Below are 18449 nucleotides of genomic sequence, written 5' to 3' on the forward strand. Positions count from 1 at the left end.
TCAAATATATGTACATACACAAGAGGGAAAAAACACAATAACTAAATAAAATAATAATATGAAAATGTATAAATAAAAATGCAAACATAATTCTTAAGAAAAAGAAAAAAGAGAAAATATTCCCACAAAAATATGCACCACAATCTTCTCTGATCTACAAGCAGCAGATAAACTCATATAATCAAAAAGTGTGCTCCAAGTAGCTTCTCCAATTCGCCACATATCTCTCTGTCCTGTCCTTAGAGCTGAAAGAGATTTGTTTATTTGGTGCAACTTTTGCCAGCTCTGTGAACCATTCCTTAAAAGAGGGCTCGACCCATGCAGGTTTTAAATTTGTAAAATTTTTCTTTAGCTGAGTAAAACTATTGACATTGTCACAAAGCAAAGTCTATGAGCAGAGCAAGAACTCACAGGGCCAGCAGGTGAAACACTGATGTGCATATTCACCAACCAGCATAAAATAAATGCAAAATAAACCTGGAAGCTTGAATCTTTTTTGGCTTGTGTGCAAGGCAAGCAACTCCATTGGAATGAGTAGGCGCCATCTTGACATCCAATATCTGTCAGGTAGTTATTATGAAACACCTGTGGTTAAGATGCTTTGCTGACACCATTCAAAAATAAATTACTTGGTACGCCTACTAGCTCACCTGGTAGAGTGGGCGCTACACGTACAAAGGCTGCATCCTAGCTGGGTTCGATTCCAACTCACAGCCCTTTGCTGCATGTCATCCCAACTCTTTCTCCCCCTCTCATGCTATAACTGTCCTATCAAATAAAGGCAAAAAAGCCCAAAAATATCTTTAAAAAAAACAACTTATTTTGCTTTCCTCTGAAAGTGTGACGATTTGTTACTTTGATATTCTATAAAAAAGATGCATTGAACATCAATCAAAGACAAGAACTGATTTTTGCTGATTATTCTGTGCTGATTTAAGCTATATTTCAGTCTGAAAAGCGTGTGGTCTGGTTGAACAACCTCTGACTTAACTGTGTCCCCCTCCCCCCACTTCTGAAACCGCTCCTACATCCTTGATATCTTCCACATCCCTTTTATCGTAAAAACCTGTCAATCAAAAACCTTAAATCCTCTTTGCGTCGGGGCCTTATGATCCAATCTGTTTGTGTGTTCTGGGAGTTGACCTTGTGTTTCTTACAGCTTATCTACTGTATAAGCCTGCGTCATCCTCTGTCCTGTTATTCAGCGCCCCCTTCCTTCGCTTATCTTTACTGTCCTCAGCCAACCTCAGTCTAACCTTCAACCCGCTCCTGCATCACTGTCCTAGTTCATCACTGAGCCATGCTGTTGGAGTGTGTGCGGTGTGGGCTCCGGGGAGCGGGTCGTAGAGTGCGAGAGACCTCGGCAGAGCGTCAAGACAGAGAGCAGATGAGCAGGACGTTTGTTGAGGGGATTAGATAATAGCAGTCCTTTACAGTACAGTATGTACGGTATATGCATCCCCTGAATGTGATTTCTTGTCCTCAATAAAGCTATTTGTTTTAGTGTGACAATCATGAAAGACATTTTGTTTCTTAGTGACATTTTAACTTTATGTACGTATGTGTTAATACACTTGTTAAATTAAACCACACCTTGAGAATCTACAGCCAGTTTTCCTAATGATAAATACTGTTTGTGTAGATCAAACTGGTTGTTACTGAAGATCTGGAGCTTTTAAATATATTTTAGAGTTCTTTATTAAAAAGTGAAAAAAGAAAAAGTTGCGAACAATTAAAAATAAATTACACTCGTAGAGATTGGGGATATAAAGCAAAATGTAAAGGAATCATTGTGACGATACACATGCAGTCTTAGAAATGCAGACAGACAGCATCACATGTCAAAAGACAGGTTTAAAGTTAAAAAAAGGTGGGTTTATTTTTCAAAAATAAATACATTTTACAAAGTAAATGACTGAGTAATAGGGCCCTTAAAAGAGGTCAACCAAACACAACTCTACTGAAAGAAAAGGCTAACAAAACTAGACGTTAACTCAACAAACACACCTAAGAGAATGAGACAATGGGGCAACACATATAGTGACTGATCCCCCCATGATGTCACACCTCTTGGTGCAGTCCATGGGATGGCACATGCATAATACCAAGCTCCGCCCTCAGCCCCCTCTTTTGCCCAACTCCAACCAGGAAGTGACTTCAGGTAACTCAAAGATAAGGAGACATGAATTAATAACTTAGAGAAACAAATAGTAAAATGACAAAACAATGCAAACTAAATGTGCGTGCTTCATCTAGAAAACAGTGTGTTGTTAAAGTGCTAATGAATCTTAAACTAAACAAACTGGTGTGTGTATTTTAAGTGACAGCAAATTAAAGGTAACTGAACATGTGGTAATGGTGTTGGTGAGCATGGGCATCACTCAACCTTTTGTGTGGCTGTGGGCACGGCAGTCACAGACTGCAGTTAACAATTATTCTTTTTTGATTGATTAATCAGATGACACAGAGTCATTCAAATCTATAAACATGTTGAAATAGATAATCGCAATTTCCTAAAGCCCAAGTTGATGATTTCACATTGTTTCTTTAATCACACCAACCATCCAGAACCCATGGATATACATTTTTTAAACGTATGATATGGTACATTTCCTCACATTTGAGGAGATAGAGCCAGAGAATATTTGTCATCTCTGCTTGAAATATGACCCAAATTCATTGCTTATCAAAAAACAGTAGTTGATGCCAGTACATTTTCTATTGAAAAACAAGTTGATTAATCTACTACTTGTCTCAGCTCCACCCTGAATCCTTCTGTACTAAATGAAAAGCCATTTGTGGTGCAGTCTGTTGCCAACACCTGCAAATACATCAAAACATGCGGAAAATTCAGGAATAGTGTACTATGCATTTTCTCAGAGACTTGCCTAACGTTTTTTTTTACGAAATTATTTAAAAACTGCTTAAAAATTCCCATTGAAATGAATGGGAGATCGTGGAGAAATTGACGTAAAATCACTCCTCTTTGAGGCCACACCAAATTGCCATTCAAACTGTAAACGGCTCACGAGACTCTTGACTTAATTGGACCACCTCGGCATTTTGATATCTAGTACTGTTTTTAAGAAATCACAGTTTACATTTCATGATGATAGGCAGTACATATCATTTTCTCAGCTACTGCTAATAATAGTACTCAGCGACGGCAGCAGGTACCCGTCAAAATTTCTTACAAAGTTTTCTAGCCATACTCCTATTGTTACTCTATTAGGCACTAGTTTTTGCCTTTGCTTCTATAAAACACTTCTTATCTTGTATATTTGTATATTTTGCCAGAGGTTTAATACTCTATTGTAAGAAAACTGGGCCCAGTGAGTGACCCTGACCCGGGGAACCCACTGGTTGTCAGGTTGTTACTGGATGTGAATCATTAAAATTGTGGTTACTGATCTTAGTGTAACGGTAATATGAAGCATTCTCTGGCGCAAGAATTTCCTTCGGGATAAATAAAGTTCTATTGAATTGAATTGAATTGAATTGAATTGAATTGAAAGCTATGTCTTCCATCTAATAAATATAAATTTGTCAGATGCCAAAAAAATAAAATAAAATGTAGATTAATAAATTTGGACTTCGGACCGAAACAGTGTAGATATGCTTTTTACATTGTTTTTGTTTTCAAGATAAGGACGTTGCAGTGCACAGCAGGAGAATGCACTTTCCCTCCCTGCCTTATTTTCCTCATCCTGTCTTCTACACCCGTGGATTACATCACACACATTAGTATGCAGTTATCCCAATGCACATCCACTCCTCATGTTTCATCCATGATTTAATGCGTGTGCTAATGTCACTCGTAAATGTTGTAATAAAAGCTGACACGTGCAAAGAAAGAAGTTCTCATATGTTATTTTGTACACACACACACACACACACACACACACCCTCCCCGAGCAAAAGCAGAGATTTTTATAGACAGGCCTGGTACAATAAGTAGCAAAGTGCACTAGCTCGCTGGAGCTACAGCGATTTATCGACCCCTGCAGAAACAAAGTCGTGTCCTGGGACATGAAACTGCTTCCAACGCTGACCATTTGAGCCGCGCTCACACCTAACGACTACACTGTTGTTCTGCTGTTCGACAATAGTTGATCAATGGGACCGGCTCACTGCGGCTTTGTCCAGCACACATTCCCTTTATGCCAGCACTGGCTTTAAGGAAGGAAGGAGAGAAAAAGAAATTAGACTGTGAAATCAACTGAGGAAAGGCAGGATAGTGGGGGGGGGGGGGAGTGAAGAGCTGGCTCACACAGGACTAGAATGTGAATCATGGGCCCTCATTTATTTCAATTATGAAGTACAAAAGGTAACATTTGTCTTCGTGTGGTGTCATGGTTGATTGTTATTTAACTAGAAAAGCGTCATTGAAATGATGTATCTCTTTTTTATTTGTGCCCAAGACATGTATTATTATTTTTTTTAAATGTAGTTAATCAATTTAAACAACAAAAGAGACAATTACACAAAAAAGCACACATCAAATCCCTCAAAGCTTCCTCACATGGCAGAATGAAAAAACAAGCTTTAATTTATGGGTCCATGATTTCCCTTCTGAGTTTTTCCTTGAAAGATTTTTGTAGGTTTTTTTTAAGTAAATAGATTCTTTATTCTCTATTTATGTTTAATTTGATTCTGGCCTGTAGATAAATACACCGTAAAACTTCAATTAAAAGCGTAGTCCCAATTAAACGCCGAGCCCCCTTAACTAGCCCGGTGTGGCTACACATTTTGCCATATAAAGGCCTGTCTCAATTAGATGCCTGGTCTTGCTGCCAAGCAGCTCTTTTTTTTTGTTTTTAATAGACGGTCTTCGGAGGTATAAAACCGGGTTGTTGGCTACCTCAAATTATGTGTGCATTCCTTGAGTACCCTGTAAATTATTCATATTTCTTTATCGAATCAAAAGAATTTCTCATGAAATATTGATCTAAGTTATGAATATTGTTTCAACCAGATAAAGTGGTGTTGTGTCGGTATGCTGGGTGTCGTAACTCACTTTCTCTCTGATGTGCTGTCTCTCGGAGCTAGATTAAATTAATTATTCATAATTGATATATTATCTGAAGCCTGATTTTTATACAAGTAATATTCATACTGGTTTAAATAAGCAATTTGATTGTCTTTTCCGATCTTAATGAGTAACAGTTTTGTGTGAAAGAAATTAAAGGCCTGTCCCAAATAGACGCCTGCTGCTAATATTGACGTTTTTTAACAGCAGACATTTTAACTTGTGTCAGTAGGAAAAGCACAGGTGAAACTGATAACATTATGGATGGCTGAGTTCCATTCAGTGTCCCAGTAAGCTAGTAACGGTTAGCCTACATGGATAATACCAGGATCTGCCCTAAATGGAACGCAGCTGTCATTAATGTAATTGAATACACCTGTGCTGCTCCCACTCTGACATGTCAAAATGTCTGCCGTGAAAAAGGTCTATTAGCCTGTGGTTTCAGTGATTTAAGCAAATAATAGCCTGGTCTATTAATTGAAGTTTTACGTTGTCACAATTCTACATTTCCTGCTGACCGATGTACTGTACGTAGTAAAAGACTTCCAAGATAATACTGGTAATTGTAATTAATGAATGTGAGTACTATGAATACTAAGAATGAACGTCATAATTAATCGACTTGTGAAATACAGCAAACAATGGAGATGCAGAACTACAACAACAAAACCAACAAAACACAAAAGTACAGTGTTGCCCATCGAAAATGGAGAGAGATGTTTGGATAAACCTATAACAGTAGATAAAATTAAAGACAGAAAAAGGTGACACAACTGATTTACAACAGGTTATATCAGAAAATGAGTCTTTGGTTACAGACACCTCCACTAGAGTAGATTTTTAGTCTCAGTCTTTGGACAAAATTGCTTTATTAGTTTTAGTCTAATTTCAATCATTTTTATCCTTCATAGTTTTAGTCTTGTTTTGATCAACGACAACTCAGCAGGATTTAGTTTCGTTTTAAGTCACAAAAAGTCATCATATTTTAGTCAGTACTTTTAGTCAGCCTATCTTGGATTCCTACTTTAAAACATTTTTCCAATAGGTTTCATAAGGATTTATCATCCTGCTTTCCTCTCCTTTTCTTTAAATGTTTGATAGCTCACCATTAACATTTTAGTTTCGTCTTGGACGAAAACCAAACTACATTTTGTCATAGTTTTTATTGTCAAAGAGCTTTTTTTAGCTTGTCTTTGTCATGGGAAAAGGGTCACTGACTACATTTTTCATCATAGGTTAGACTTAATAAGACCTAACTGAACCTCTTTTAACCAAGATTTAACTGGAGAAATGTTGCTTTCACATATGTTAATTTACATGCTGGGCACACACAGCTTATTTGATGTTCCTGGAGAAAGCTGTGGGCCACATCTAAACCAATGAAGACATCAGTATTCTTCTCATTTTACCTGAAAGAATTAGTTGTACTATTTTGTACAGATAAAATAAAATAAAACACTTAAATAAGCCAAATTAGGAGGACTTTTGGACAACACCAGTGGTAGGGGCTAATTAAAGTTTTAAAAGATAAACAAATTCACTTTGTTTTCTCTCAATAGACATGTAATTACATAGAAAAACCTTTCAAGTACTGTAACATTCACCCTGGTTCACCGCACAGCGTATAGGCTTGAAGAACAAGAAGCAGGGCGCTTGCAGGGAAGACAATAGAGCATTATTGAATAGCCAGGAGACTGCTCATCATTGGAGCCCTGATGAAATTATAAACACAGTTCAATTACACCTGGTTGTGCCATTTAGGCGAAATGAAAACGGCAGCGTTGGGCCATGCTTGGCTCCGCAAAACAACTCTGAGGTGATACTTATGAGTGCGTATCTCCGCAAACTACTATGTAATTAAATTTAGCCCTGCGGGACTCCATTAATAACTTATAATATAATGCACATTTCATTGGAGGGGGCCATAAGATGTGGGTGTGTTATTACGCTCAGGGGGGAGCAACTTGTGCGCTGTGTCTCTGCTCATAACAGTGAGTGAGAAAGTTACATAAATCAGATGAGGCCGTTTTTGTATTATGATTTCTTAATAATGGTACTTGTAATTAGTTCTTAGATATACAGAGGTTTTAATGAAGTCGACTACTTGAACATGGAAAGGTTAGAGACTGTGGAGTTTGCAGGATTATTTGCATGTTCGTGTGTGTGTGTGTGTGTGTGTGTGTGTGCGCCTGAGGGTGACCAGCTGACCTTTGACTATCTAGCTGAGCATTCATTAAGTTGATGGCTGACGCAGTCTTTTAGTGTGACCACTGCTTTAATTACACACGGGCTAATTGCTGGTGTCACACAGATACACACAGCGTCACACACACATACACAAACGTGCACATGTACACTGCGAAAATGATACAGCAGACTACTTTTTATCGCTTCTTTTACACTCACACTGTAACCGTCATTAAGTGAGATATTTGGCCTTCACACACCAGCAGGTCAGTGTGTGGTATCTCAATAAAAAGCCTCAGTCTTCTGATCGTACTTTGGGATTAGACAGTCAAAGGATTTCAGAGCTGAATGCTTACAGAGAGTGGAGAGCTTTTATCAGAGCTTTGTGACGTCTGTGCTCTCTTGACACTGAACTCTCCACATCATCCCCCAGCTCACTTCAAATTCAGCTACAACACACACGCACAGACATTCACTTTTTATCCATCTATTCATATTGAGGCTATGTCGATTAGCAGCAACCACCTCCATGTATTATCAGTTGATTTGATTTTGCTTTGTCAGAAACATTTGACTCAGGTGCACTGAGGCTACTTAGAACCCAAACTCTGATTTCATAGTTTGACAGACTGAGCAACAAAAGAGTTCCTTGATCCTTGATCTTCCTTGACACACACACACACACACACACACACAAAACTCTTCCTCAAGAATCCACATAAAGACCAGACCTCCTCCAAAACATGTGACCAAGTGCTTCACATTAGGTTTCACAGTATACTGTGATAAATACGTTGATGGTTATCATACTGTGTACGTGTGCTTATTGACTATATTGAAAAAAAAATGCAGCTCCATGTTGAATCTCAACTTTATTTTAGTTATTTTCAAAGGGGAGACTTTTTACACAAACTGCCATTGACAAAATGGTTTCAGATTTAAAGTATTAAAACGTTTCTTCAATCAGCAATAACCCTTCCATTTTTATTCCTTTAAGGCTCATTCTGACTGATAATAAGATCAATTTTTTATACGGTAGTATAAAAGAGATAAATGGTGGGAGGATGTGAGGATGTGTAGAATTAAAGAAACAAAGATGATTAAATCAATGAAAATGTCTAATCATATTTATGACAAAAGGCTTAACCATTTTATTTTAATTCATTTAATTTAATTTTATTTTATTTTATTTTTATTTTGTTTTCTTTATTTTATTTATTTATCAATTTTATTTCATCTCACATTATTTGAAAATGCACAGTTTGGACACAGGATTTGTTGGTCAAGAGACAAATCTTGCAGTTGTCAGCTCATGCAGCCCTGGAAGCGTCGGGATTTGTTGTTGAACCGAACGTCTTGAATGTGGTATATCACACATTGCATTGACATTTCTACTTAACAAAGACTAGACAGTGTTTATAATTTTTTTCCTCTTTGTTTTTGGTCACATGTCACTCTCCTTTTTCGTTTTTGATTTATGTAGTAATAACCAATGAGGTCAGTGATTAAAATATGACTTGTAGCTGTGCAGGGATATTATATATTTCTATCAACACTGAAGAAGCCACATTTAGGTCAAAAGTTTTACTTGATGTTCCCTAAATTGTGTTGCAATTTTTTTTAAAGTAAAACTCCCCATAGTGTTAATAACCCTAGAAGATGTTGTGAATGCCTTAGTTTGTTGTTGAGAATGAAACAAGTAAACCAAAATTCATACCTGCAGTTGCTGTTTACTGATTATTAGTCAAACACGTGGGCGCAGTTTGCTCCTCGCTCCTCTCCCACCCTTCCTCGCTATGTTCTCCATCTCTTTATGGAATAATGGTGGAGTCCATTGAGTGCGTGTGTATGTGTGTGTCTCCAGTGGCTCTTTGACAGTAAGAAAACAAATCATGTGTTCAGTAGTTACATTATTCAGCCGCTTCAGAGAGAGTCAAGGTCAACCTTACAGGGCTGTTTACTGTATCAGCAACCACCGCTGGCTCCTGCCGTGTGTGGGATTTATTGCTCGAGGAGAGGATGGTAAGAGCAGTACGCTGCTGTCATGGTGAAAACAAACAGACAGGTCTAAAGACTAACAACAAACTCCTTAAACTGAAAATATGTCACAGCGTTGAGGCATTTGGGTGCTTTAAAAGCTGGTAATGACCAATACATTTTACAGTTTTATTCCCCAAATGTTTATTTTTTCCCCATAAAACATTTTACCATCCTCAGAGCTTAACGAAAATAGCCTGTATTATTAAAATGAATCCAGCATAAGAGGGATTAGTTTAATAATACACCCTATTTCCGTTTCAGTAACTTTAGCATGGTTGATGATTAGCGCCGATCGTGACCTCACTGATTTAATGAGCTTCAATTGCGCACAGCATTAAGCTAATAGGCTATAATTTGTAGCAATCAGCTCTCGTGAAAGGAAAAAAAAAAACACATCATAAACACGGTTGGCCGATCGAGATCTAATCAAGCACTTCACAATAATGTTTGCAGAAAGCAGATATCTTTAAAAAGATTAGAAATAAATCCACCCTGTTTAATGGGCTAATTGATTAGTCATCCATTTTTATGCTCCGCTACTTCCCAGGAGTATCGCGTTTGTTGACGCTGCGTGGGCTGGAAGGAGACATTCGAGAAGAGGCATCGGGATGAGCTTGGAGAGCGTCTCATAACCATAATGTTTCACAACAGGAAAGTGTACACAGAAGAAGAGAAGGTCACTTTTGCCGTGTGAAAAAAATGACAGCTCTAAACTTTGTCATTTTCAATATTTCATATCGCTCTGCATTGTCCCTGAGGGTCCTTGAAAACTGCCCAAACCCCCCGAGAGGATTTAAAAGCACCTGGCCATCCATCTGAAAAAAGAGGCTGTTTTCCCTCCTGAATTCCCTGAGAAAGTTGGCAGTGTGAAGATGCCGGGTTTTTTATCTGTCAGCAGCAGTGTGTTGATGTGTTTTGACAATGTTGTTTGTGACTGATGGGGTCCTCTGTTGAATACATCCTGCTGTTCTGCTGCCCAAGTGATGGAGCGAAGAGTGACAACCTGGCAGATAGAACATGCCGTTTTTTGACTGGTTATTTTTCTACCTGGGACACTCCGGTGTGTGTACTAATATTTTATATCTTCTCTCACTTTTCTTTGTGTGTGTGTGTGTGTGTGTGTGTGTGTGTGTACCAGGCCCTTCCCATCAGAAGACACAGCTCTGAACGAGGATGATGTGTACCGGAGTCTCGAGGAGCTCGCAGAGTAAGTATAAACTCCACCACAAACAAACAGACACACACTTGTTTCTGTCACTTACGAAGTTTTATTAACCTTGATTCATTCTCCGGAGTCTTCCCCTGTGTGTGTTACCCCAACTCTAACCTTTATTTAACCTAAACCTAACCCTAATCTTGAACAAAAATCAGATCTAGACACTAAAATGTAATGGTTTACCTTGTGGGGAGCAGCTTTTTGTCTTCAAACAGCAGACAAGTCCCAACTGTTTGACTGTGTAAACATATTTCTGTTCACACAACATGACCGCACACACACACATCATCAAGACAGGTCATTGACTATGCTAACATGCTATTCCAGTACTATCCCTAATAAATTGCAATATTCCGATTTTGATACAGGTCATGTAAACAGCATATTTGGTTTCTGCCTCACAATAATAGTAATAGTAATAGTAATAGTAATAATAGATACCATGTTGCTTGCACAGATTTCCTGCTCCAGCTTCAGCTCTTCTCCTCACGCTCAAGCTGCTTCTGTGTGCTCGTGGAATTTCTGCTCTCAGATTTCTGCCCTTCTTCTTGGATTTTTTTGTGCAACAACCCTGTCAAAATCCCCCAACCAATAGAATGCCAGGTTTATTGTTGACATGAAATTATCCCTGCCTCCTTGCGGGTGCGCTCGCTTTAGTTTTAGAGCGTCCCATCCGGTTGGGTACTCTTTAACTGTGTTCATCCACTCCTGCCCTCCAGGGCTTTATTGCCTCCGCCAAGGAGGTTATGTTTTCGCCGGCCTTTGTCTGTTTGTCTGCAAAATAACTCGAAAAGTTCTGAATGGATTTTGATGAAATTTTCAGGAAAGGTTGATAATGAAACGGTGCCATGTCATAATTCCAACATCCTATTATTTCGACATCCCATTATTCCGAAAATTACCCATTGTTCCGACATCCCATTGGTCTGACCATATTAAACCCATTGTTCCGAAGTCCCGTTGTTCCGAAATCTTTATGTTGCAATGCAAAAAGTTGAAAAAACAAGCAGCAAGAGACCGTGTTGTCATGTTGTTTACTGTTGCCCTGACGACAACGGTCGCCCTGTTTTGAGGAAGTAGAAACGATGTTGAAAGTTATAATTTTAACCCAAACCATGATCTTTTCCTAACCATAACCAAGTAGTTCTTGTGCCTAAACCTAACCAGACCTTAACCATGAAACAGTTATTTTGTAACAATGAAAAATTAGATTTCGGAACAACAGGACTTCGTAACAATGGGTTTAATATGGTCGGAACAATGGGGTGTCGAAACATTGAGATCTCGGAACAATGGGTCATTTTCAGAACAATGGGATGTCGGAATTATGAGCGGACCCCAATGGAACAAGGAACAGATGATGAAATTTTGGTGGTGATCGGTTGAAGCGAAGTGGATAAAATAATAAAATGACGGGAAATCCGAGCTGCTTGGCGGAGGTCTGCGCTCTCCAAGTGCTCTAGTTAAATGTTCTTCCCTTGCTTTCTGTACAACTTTTGGAATAAAGGGACTGTTAATTGAACCCAGTTAACAAGTACCCGCCCGGACGGCACGCTCTAAAGTGAACGCGCCCGGAGGGAGGCAGGGATCATTTCATTGGTCAACAATAAACCTGGAGTTCTGTTGGTTGGGGGATTTTGACAGGGTTGTTACACAAAAAAATCTAAGAGCAGGGCAGAAATCTGAGAGCAGAAATTCCACGAGCCCACAGAAGCAGCTTGAGCGCGAGGAGAAGAGCTGAAGCTGGAGCAGGAAATCTGTGCAAGCAACATGGTATCTGAGTGTGAGCAGAAACAGAGTAGATCTAAATGCAAGCAGAGATTGTTTGAGTGTGAGGACAGGGTTTTGAGGAGCAATATTACAAAATCTGAGCGTGAAATCAATAAATAATGCTCTCAAACTTTCCTATCTTTATTCTCTTGAATAAAGATAGGAAAAAAGCTCCATACAAATAAGACGACACTTATGGGTGGCAGCGGCTGATGTTTTCCCATTGTGTCAAATAAATTTTGCACAGGCTAAAAAGCAGGGCTCGAAACTGTGGCCCACAAACCTTAATTAATGAACAGGTACAAGAAGAATGCAGTGACTGTTTGGCAAATGGGTTCTGTGATGTCACTGTTGTGTGATGAGACGGCAAATAGCAGCCAGTGTCCTGTCATCCCAGGGATTTACCTTCAGGCAGACGACACAGGATGCCCAAATTTAAAGTCTTATTAAAAATGAATTTGTGCCAACCTCAATTAAGGGGTTGTGTTGTGTTTGTTTACAGTATGATGCTCTGTTGGTGTTGCGTGCAGTGATGTTATGTGTAGTATGTGTTTTTATGGTGTATGCTTTATTTCCTTTGGACTATTATTGTGAGGCAGCAATACTTGTGCAGCCCCTGAGTCCAAGACGAATTTCCTTACGGGGACAATGAAGTGTATCATATTGTTTTGTATCGTATACAAAAGAAATTGTGTTTGACAAAAGGACACTGTAAAGTCACTACTGTCGAGCCAGAGGACGCACTCTGTTGTTTCCCTGATAATGCTACATTAAAATCATTGTTAAAATTGGGAAGAGGACAGCTAGTTGTCGTTAGCTCACAGAGGTTGCATTGAGTTGCATCATGATGCATTCAAGCTCTGTACAGTAAAAATGAGTAGTTTAAATGCCTTTAAACTGAATTATTGACATTTTATATCTAGTTTTAACTGTGTTTTTATCGTAAAAATAAATACATATGAACTGCTTTACATATTAATAAGCGTATCTAAATACATAACAATTCTCTACTCATCATGTGTATAGCACACATCCTGCGATGTTTCAAGTTTGATTGCCACTTCTTCCAATTTACCCTAACTGCCTAATTACATAAGCGTGCAGCCCCATGTCACTCTGCCCGTTGCCATGGTTACACCAGCTCTGCTCTGGCTTCTGGTGCGGCTGCCTCTGTGGCTGCCTGCCCGGTTTGGTGTGTGTTGGATGGGTGGCTTTTTTGCTGGGTGTGAAGGAAAGTCGCAGGGTCTCGGGGTTGGCAGCGGTTCCAGCGGTGACAGCAGCCACTCGACTCAGATTAATGGAGAATAATTAGTTAACGGTTGTGAAGAGAGTAGATGAAATACTGAAAACATGTTCATTAAAAGATTTCATTTAGAAAAAAAAGTGCTCATAGAAAGAACAGAACATACAGTAGGCGTCTGTCTTACATCATCTACTCCGAGGACTAGTATTTGCAAGTATTTGCATCTTTCTACTGCTCAGACAGCCTTGTTTTATGGAAAAAACGTCTTTCAAGTGGTAGAAAACTTCTTTCAATTTAATTACTTTTGAAAGTGGCTGTAGCGAGTGCACAGCAGCAAGTGTCACCAAGTCCACCAGTAAAGCAAGGAAGCATGAGAGTAATCTTGTGATGCATGTTCTATACCATATTATTTCTACAGCTGGTGGTTGTGTCTATAATTTGCCTCAAACCTCAAATCTCCCCTTTCCATTAATGGGTTTTGGCCCCTGTAACCGTGGTAGCAGTTTCCGTGAGCTTGAAGCTTGAGTTCATCACTTTTTTTTTCCTGAAATGGTCATCGGTGTTGTAACACAGTGCTCTTTGTGTAACCTGTAGGTGCATAAGGCTGGCTCTTATTGAATTAATCATGCCGCTCAGCAGCACGGCTGCTCTTGACCTTTTACAAAGAACATGCATACATTTCGTTTCATCAGCGGACAGACGCATAATTGATTCATCAGCAGGTCCTGCACCTAATACAGTTGGACACACTTAGCACATAGGCCACACTAGCAATAACCCTGTTCTCAAAGACTTATTAATTAGCCTGAAATATTGATGCATGCATAATTTAAAACGGGTGCATGACTGAACTGCATGAGTGAGGGGAAGGACAGCGATGATCTTACCACAGTAATAATAGTGAGTTTTTATGGACGCAGTTATTTTTAAGAGTATCCCAGAGGAGGAAAATAATACAGTGACAGGACATATGGTGTCATAAACACAACAGCATGTAAGGAATAAAAGAGCAATATTGTCACCAAAAATATTTAGTGTGAGAAAATAAAGGCAGAAGAGCAAAATAATGGCAAGCCATAAAAATCAATAAAATGGCATCATTAAGTTCAGTGATAAGACGACAAAGGATACTAAGTGCAATGGAAAGGAATCTATAAAAATTGATTCTGGGGTGAGATTTAAAAACCGAGATCATGCCAGCGGACCAAACGTTAAATGGAAGACTGTTCCAGCAGCCCGGGCAGCAAAAGATCGATCAACCTTTCATTTTAATCTGAAGCAGCTAAAAGACTTGAACTGGTGGACCCTGAGAGGTCTCTGAGGATCGCTGGAAGTTCACTACCCACTAATGTAATGATGGCACACTGTACTTAAACATTTGACTCGTTTATTAGATACTGCAGGCTTTTGTGTGTGATACGGATGTAAATATATGCATGAACATTTGTGGATGGCCGTGTATCACGTTCGAGGTTTAGAGGTCACTTACCTCGCTGGACGATTTCCATATTTACAATATCATGTCAGAGGAATTCATGTCAGGGAGGTGGATAGAGGCTTAAGCTGTCAGCATGAGCTCACTTGGAAATGACAGCTGTTTATGAATGCCATTGAGATTATATGATAGGTGCATGTATATGAATGTGTGAAGCATGCATTCTGCAGTACCATATCTGTTTGCCGTAGCGTCTGAGTCAGGTAGAAGCCAGCCTGTACCTAATTGAGGTCTCCTGGGTTAATGTGGTAAACCTGATCTGCACTTCCTCCCTCTGGCTTTGCGATGTCAAGTCTTCGCGTTGCTTAACTCAAAGTCCTCCCTGTCTGGAATGACTCCATCCTGGAGTTGACAAAGCATGAAATGGGGGCGGATCGGGCACAGTCGCCAAGGGACTTTTTCCTCTGCGGAAGGCACACATAGATTTCCATTCCGCAGCAAACAGTGTCACAAGCCCTTTGTGTCACTCTTTTGCAGTTTATTTTGCTCCATTAATCCCTCGGGCAGGTCGGCATGAAAAGTCAATAGCCTGAAAATGGATGGGACTCAGGCGAGATACCATTTACTGCAAGGTATTAACTCCCAACTTCATATCATCACATGACCACACTCTGGAGAAATTATTTTTGTAGCTAGGCCAGTAAGAATATATTGATTACATTGTTCAGCATTAAGCAGTGTAGATAACTAGGTAGATAAACAGGTGTCTTGACAACTACAGACAGTTTCCATGAAGTTCGGCATGGATAGAAGTCATGCTCCCCATTACAATCCCAACACCACTGGTATCTCGGATGTGTCCTGTAAACCTTCCATAAGTGCAAACAGAATATCAAAGTCCATCCATCCATTTTCAACCTCTTATCCGAAGTCCGGTCGCAGGGGCAGCAGGCAGAGCAAAGCATCCCAGACGTCTTTCCACCTCCTCCAGAGGTACCCGAGGTGTTCCCAGGCCAGACAAGATATGTAATCCCTCCAGCGTGTTCTGGGTCTGCCCCAGGGCCTCCTACCAGTGGGATGTGCCAAGAACACCTCCAACAGGAGGCACCCAGGAGGCATCCTGATCAAATGCCCGAACCACCTCAACTGACCCTTTTCGACATGAAGGAGCAGCGGCTCTACTCCGAGCTCCTTACCCTGTCTCTAAGGTTGAGCCCAGCCACAACTCATTTTGGCTGCTTGTATCCGCAACCTCGTGGAATATCAAAGCATCAAATATCAAACCCTATCCTCCTGGTAAGATATAGGCGTTTGAGTTTGATGGCCATATGACCTTTCCTGAAGTGCCACACTTGGCTTCACTGACGATAAGGCATCAGTATGTCCATTCCATCCACCATGGCTGCATTGTGAGGTATAGTGATACACGCAACCTTGAGGGACCTTAGTTATGCGGTGTTTTTCAGTTTTCTGTTTCAGTCCATCAGCTATACAGATGCTACGTGGCAGCATCACGATGCTGTTCAGGGACGAAAGCTGCAGGTGCCCCCACAGTACATCACATATCTAATGAAAGAAATGTCCTGTATTCAAAATAACATAATACTATTTAAATAGAAACCTGCAAGGCAGCCAAGCCTTCAGGGACCCATGCTTAGTAGCTGTGATATGGTGAGTCATACACCGTCCCTCCTCTGCACTGATGTAACTCTATGTCATTGAGGTCTGGGAGCGGAGGCTGACGGGCCAATTGCGTGCAAATGCACTGGACACCCTCTGGCCTGTCACGGTGTAATCAGACAGAAAATCAGACCTAATTCATGAGCACCCACTCTCTATCTCACTGATGCATTGAGATGCATTTACATGCACAAGCACACACACACACACAAAGTGCATTTGAATGATTTATTAATGTCCGCTAAAGCCCAAGACACATAGGGACGCAAGTAGTTAAGGCAAGAGTTATGTCCTTCTGTTTTCTCACTATTTGACTTTCTATCAACACACACACTTAAATTACTTATGCAAGCCTTGGTACCCTGACACATTAACCCTAACCATCAATACAGCATGCCAAAACCCTAACCACTATCTATCGTCAATCTAAACCTGATCCTAACCTTGAGATAAAAAGGGACAGACTTTTGTCGCCAAGTAATTGCCTTCACACGAACGAAAGATCAACAGGAAATGGACAGTTTGTTCACACAGTTTCTTTCACAACAAAGTCACAATGTGCTTTACGTGGTTATTTTAATATCAACATGAATTCAATAAACCTAACCCCTACTACCTTAAGACCAAGTCCTAACCTTTTAACAACTGGAGTGACGACTAAGACACCTTTGTTGGGCAGCTGATGAATGTCATAACGTACGTCCAGTATTGCAGATGTATGAAATATTGGGCAAATGTTTATAGAGGTTAGTAGAGGTTAACAATTGGTCATTATACTCACCTTTAATATTGGAAAACAATCAATCACAAGACCAAGTCCTTACCCTCAAACAAACCAGACCAAAGATTGACTTAACAATCCAAATGTTCTCGCTATCACCGTTCAAAACTCAGATCGGTCCTCACTAAGACAGAAGGACAAGACACACACTCTAAGCTTCAAAGCAAGCATGTCATTTTTCATTAGCAGCTGCCTCTTTGGTTCTGCGAAACCCAGTACAATATGTAGATGTAGACACGTTATTGCAGTGAGATCTTGATATGGGGTTCATTATAGTTATTTGACTTTGGGATCAATGCGTATTGACAGTGAGGTTCACTAATGACATCACCAATTAGGAATGTAAAGCAGTCTGGAGACTCTGATTATCTAAAACAATCAGGACAAGTGAACGAGCTGTACGCTGTCATTGGAATACAGATTCCTCTGGTGGATATTTATCAGAGTGGACAGTGCTTTAGAAGGAAAGCGAATCAGGAAAAAGGGCAGAGATGACATCCAGTTGTTGACAATATAAATAAAAGCAAGCAGTCTTACAATGCATATCTGGCACCAACAGATAAAATCAAACCTCACATCAGAGAGACTTGGCGATTAGGAAAAATAGACAATCAAAATTAAGGCAATGAAATACCTGTTGATAGGAATCTTTTGTGCAAACCTGATGAGCCCTCAGACACACTAGTGTAATGTAGCAGTCAATCAATAATCATTGATGAAAAGCATCACAAGTACCTTGACTTTACTGATTGGACCAAAGGAGTATTGGACATTGACTAAATAACAAGCTGGGAAAGCGGAAGGGGCTAAATGTCATCACTAATCAAAAGAATATTTGCCATAGACAAGTTGAATAGATACTGATGACAGAAACCAGCATATTCTGTATTCCTTTACTTCTATTTTTTTTTTTTTTTTTTAATTGAGTTTTTACTATTATTCTATTCTAATGATCTTACTATATAATGACGAAAACTCTGTCTGTGTGTCTGTTCCACGTTTTTCTCCGCACTGACTTGGTCAATCCATGTGAGATTTGGCACAGTGGTAGAGGGTCATGGGAGGATG

The 18449-nt window shown here is 39.8% G+C and overlaps 1 protein-coding gene across 1 annotated transcript in view; it reads left to right on the forward strand.

The window, feature by feature from the left end:
• The window catches only part of LOC126395590 (guanine nucleotide exchange factor VAV2-like), a 256273-nt gene that overhangs the window by 188151 nt on the left and 49673 nt on the right, over positions 1-18449 (forward strand). The window contains exon 4 of the mRNA XM_050053176.1: positions 10395-10463. Within this exon, the coding sequence (XP_049909133.1) occupies positions 10395-10463 (69 nt within the window). The remainder of the gene's footprint in view (positions 1-10394; positions 10464-18449) is intronic.

The sequence above is a fragment of the Epinephelus moara genome, chromosome 9 (genome assembly GCF_006386435.1).
Source record: "Epinephelus moara isolate mb chromosome 9, YSFRI_EMoa_1.0, whole genome shotgun sequence".
Taxonomy (NCBI): domain Eukaryota; kingdom Metazoa; phylum Chordata; class Actinopteri; order Perciformes; family Serranidae; genus Epinephelus; species Epinephelus moara.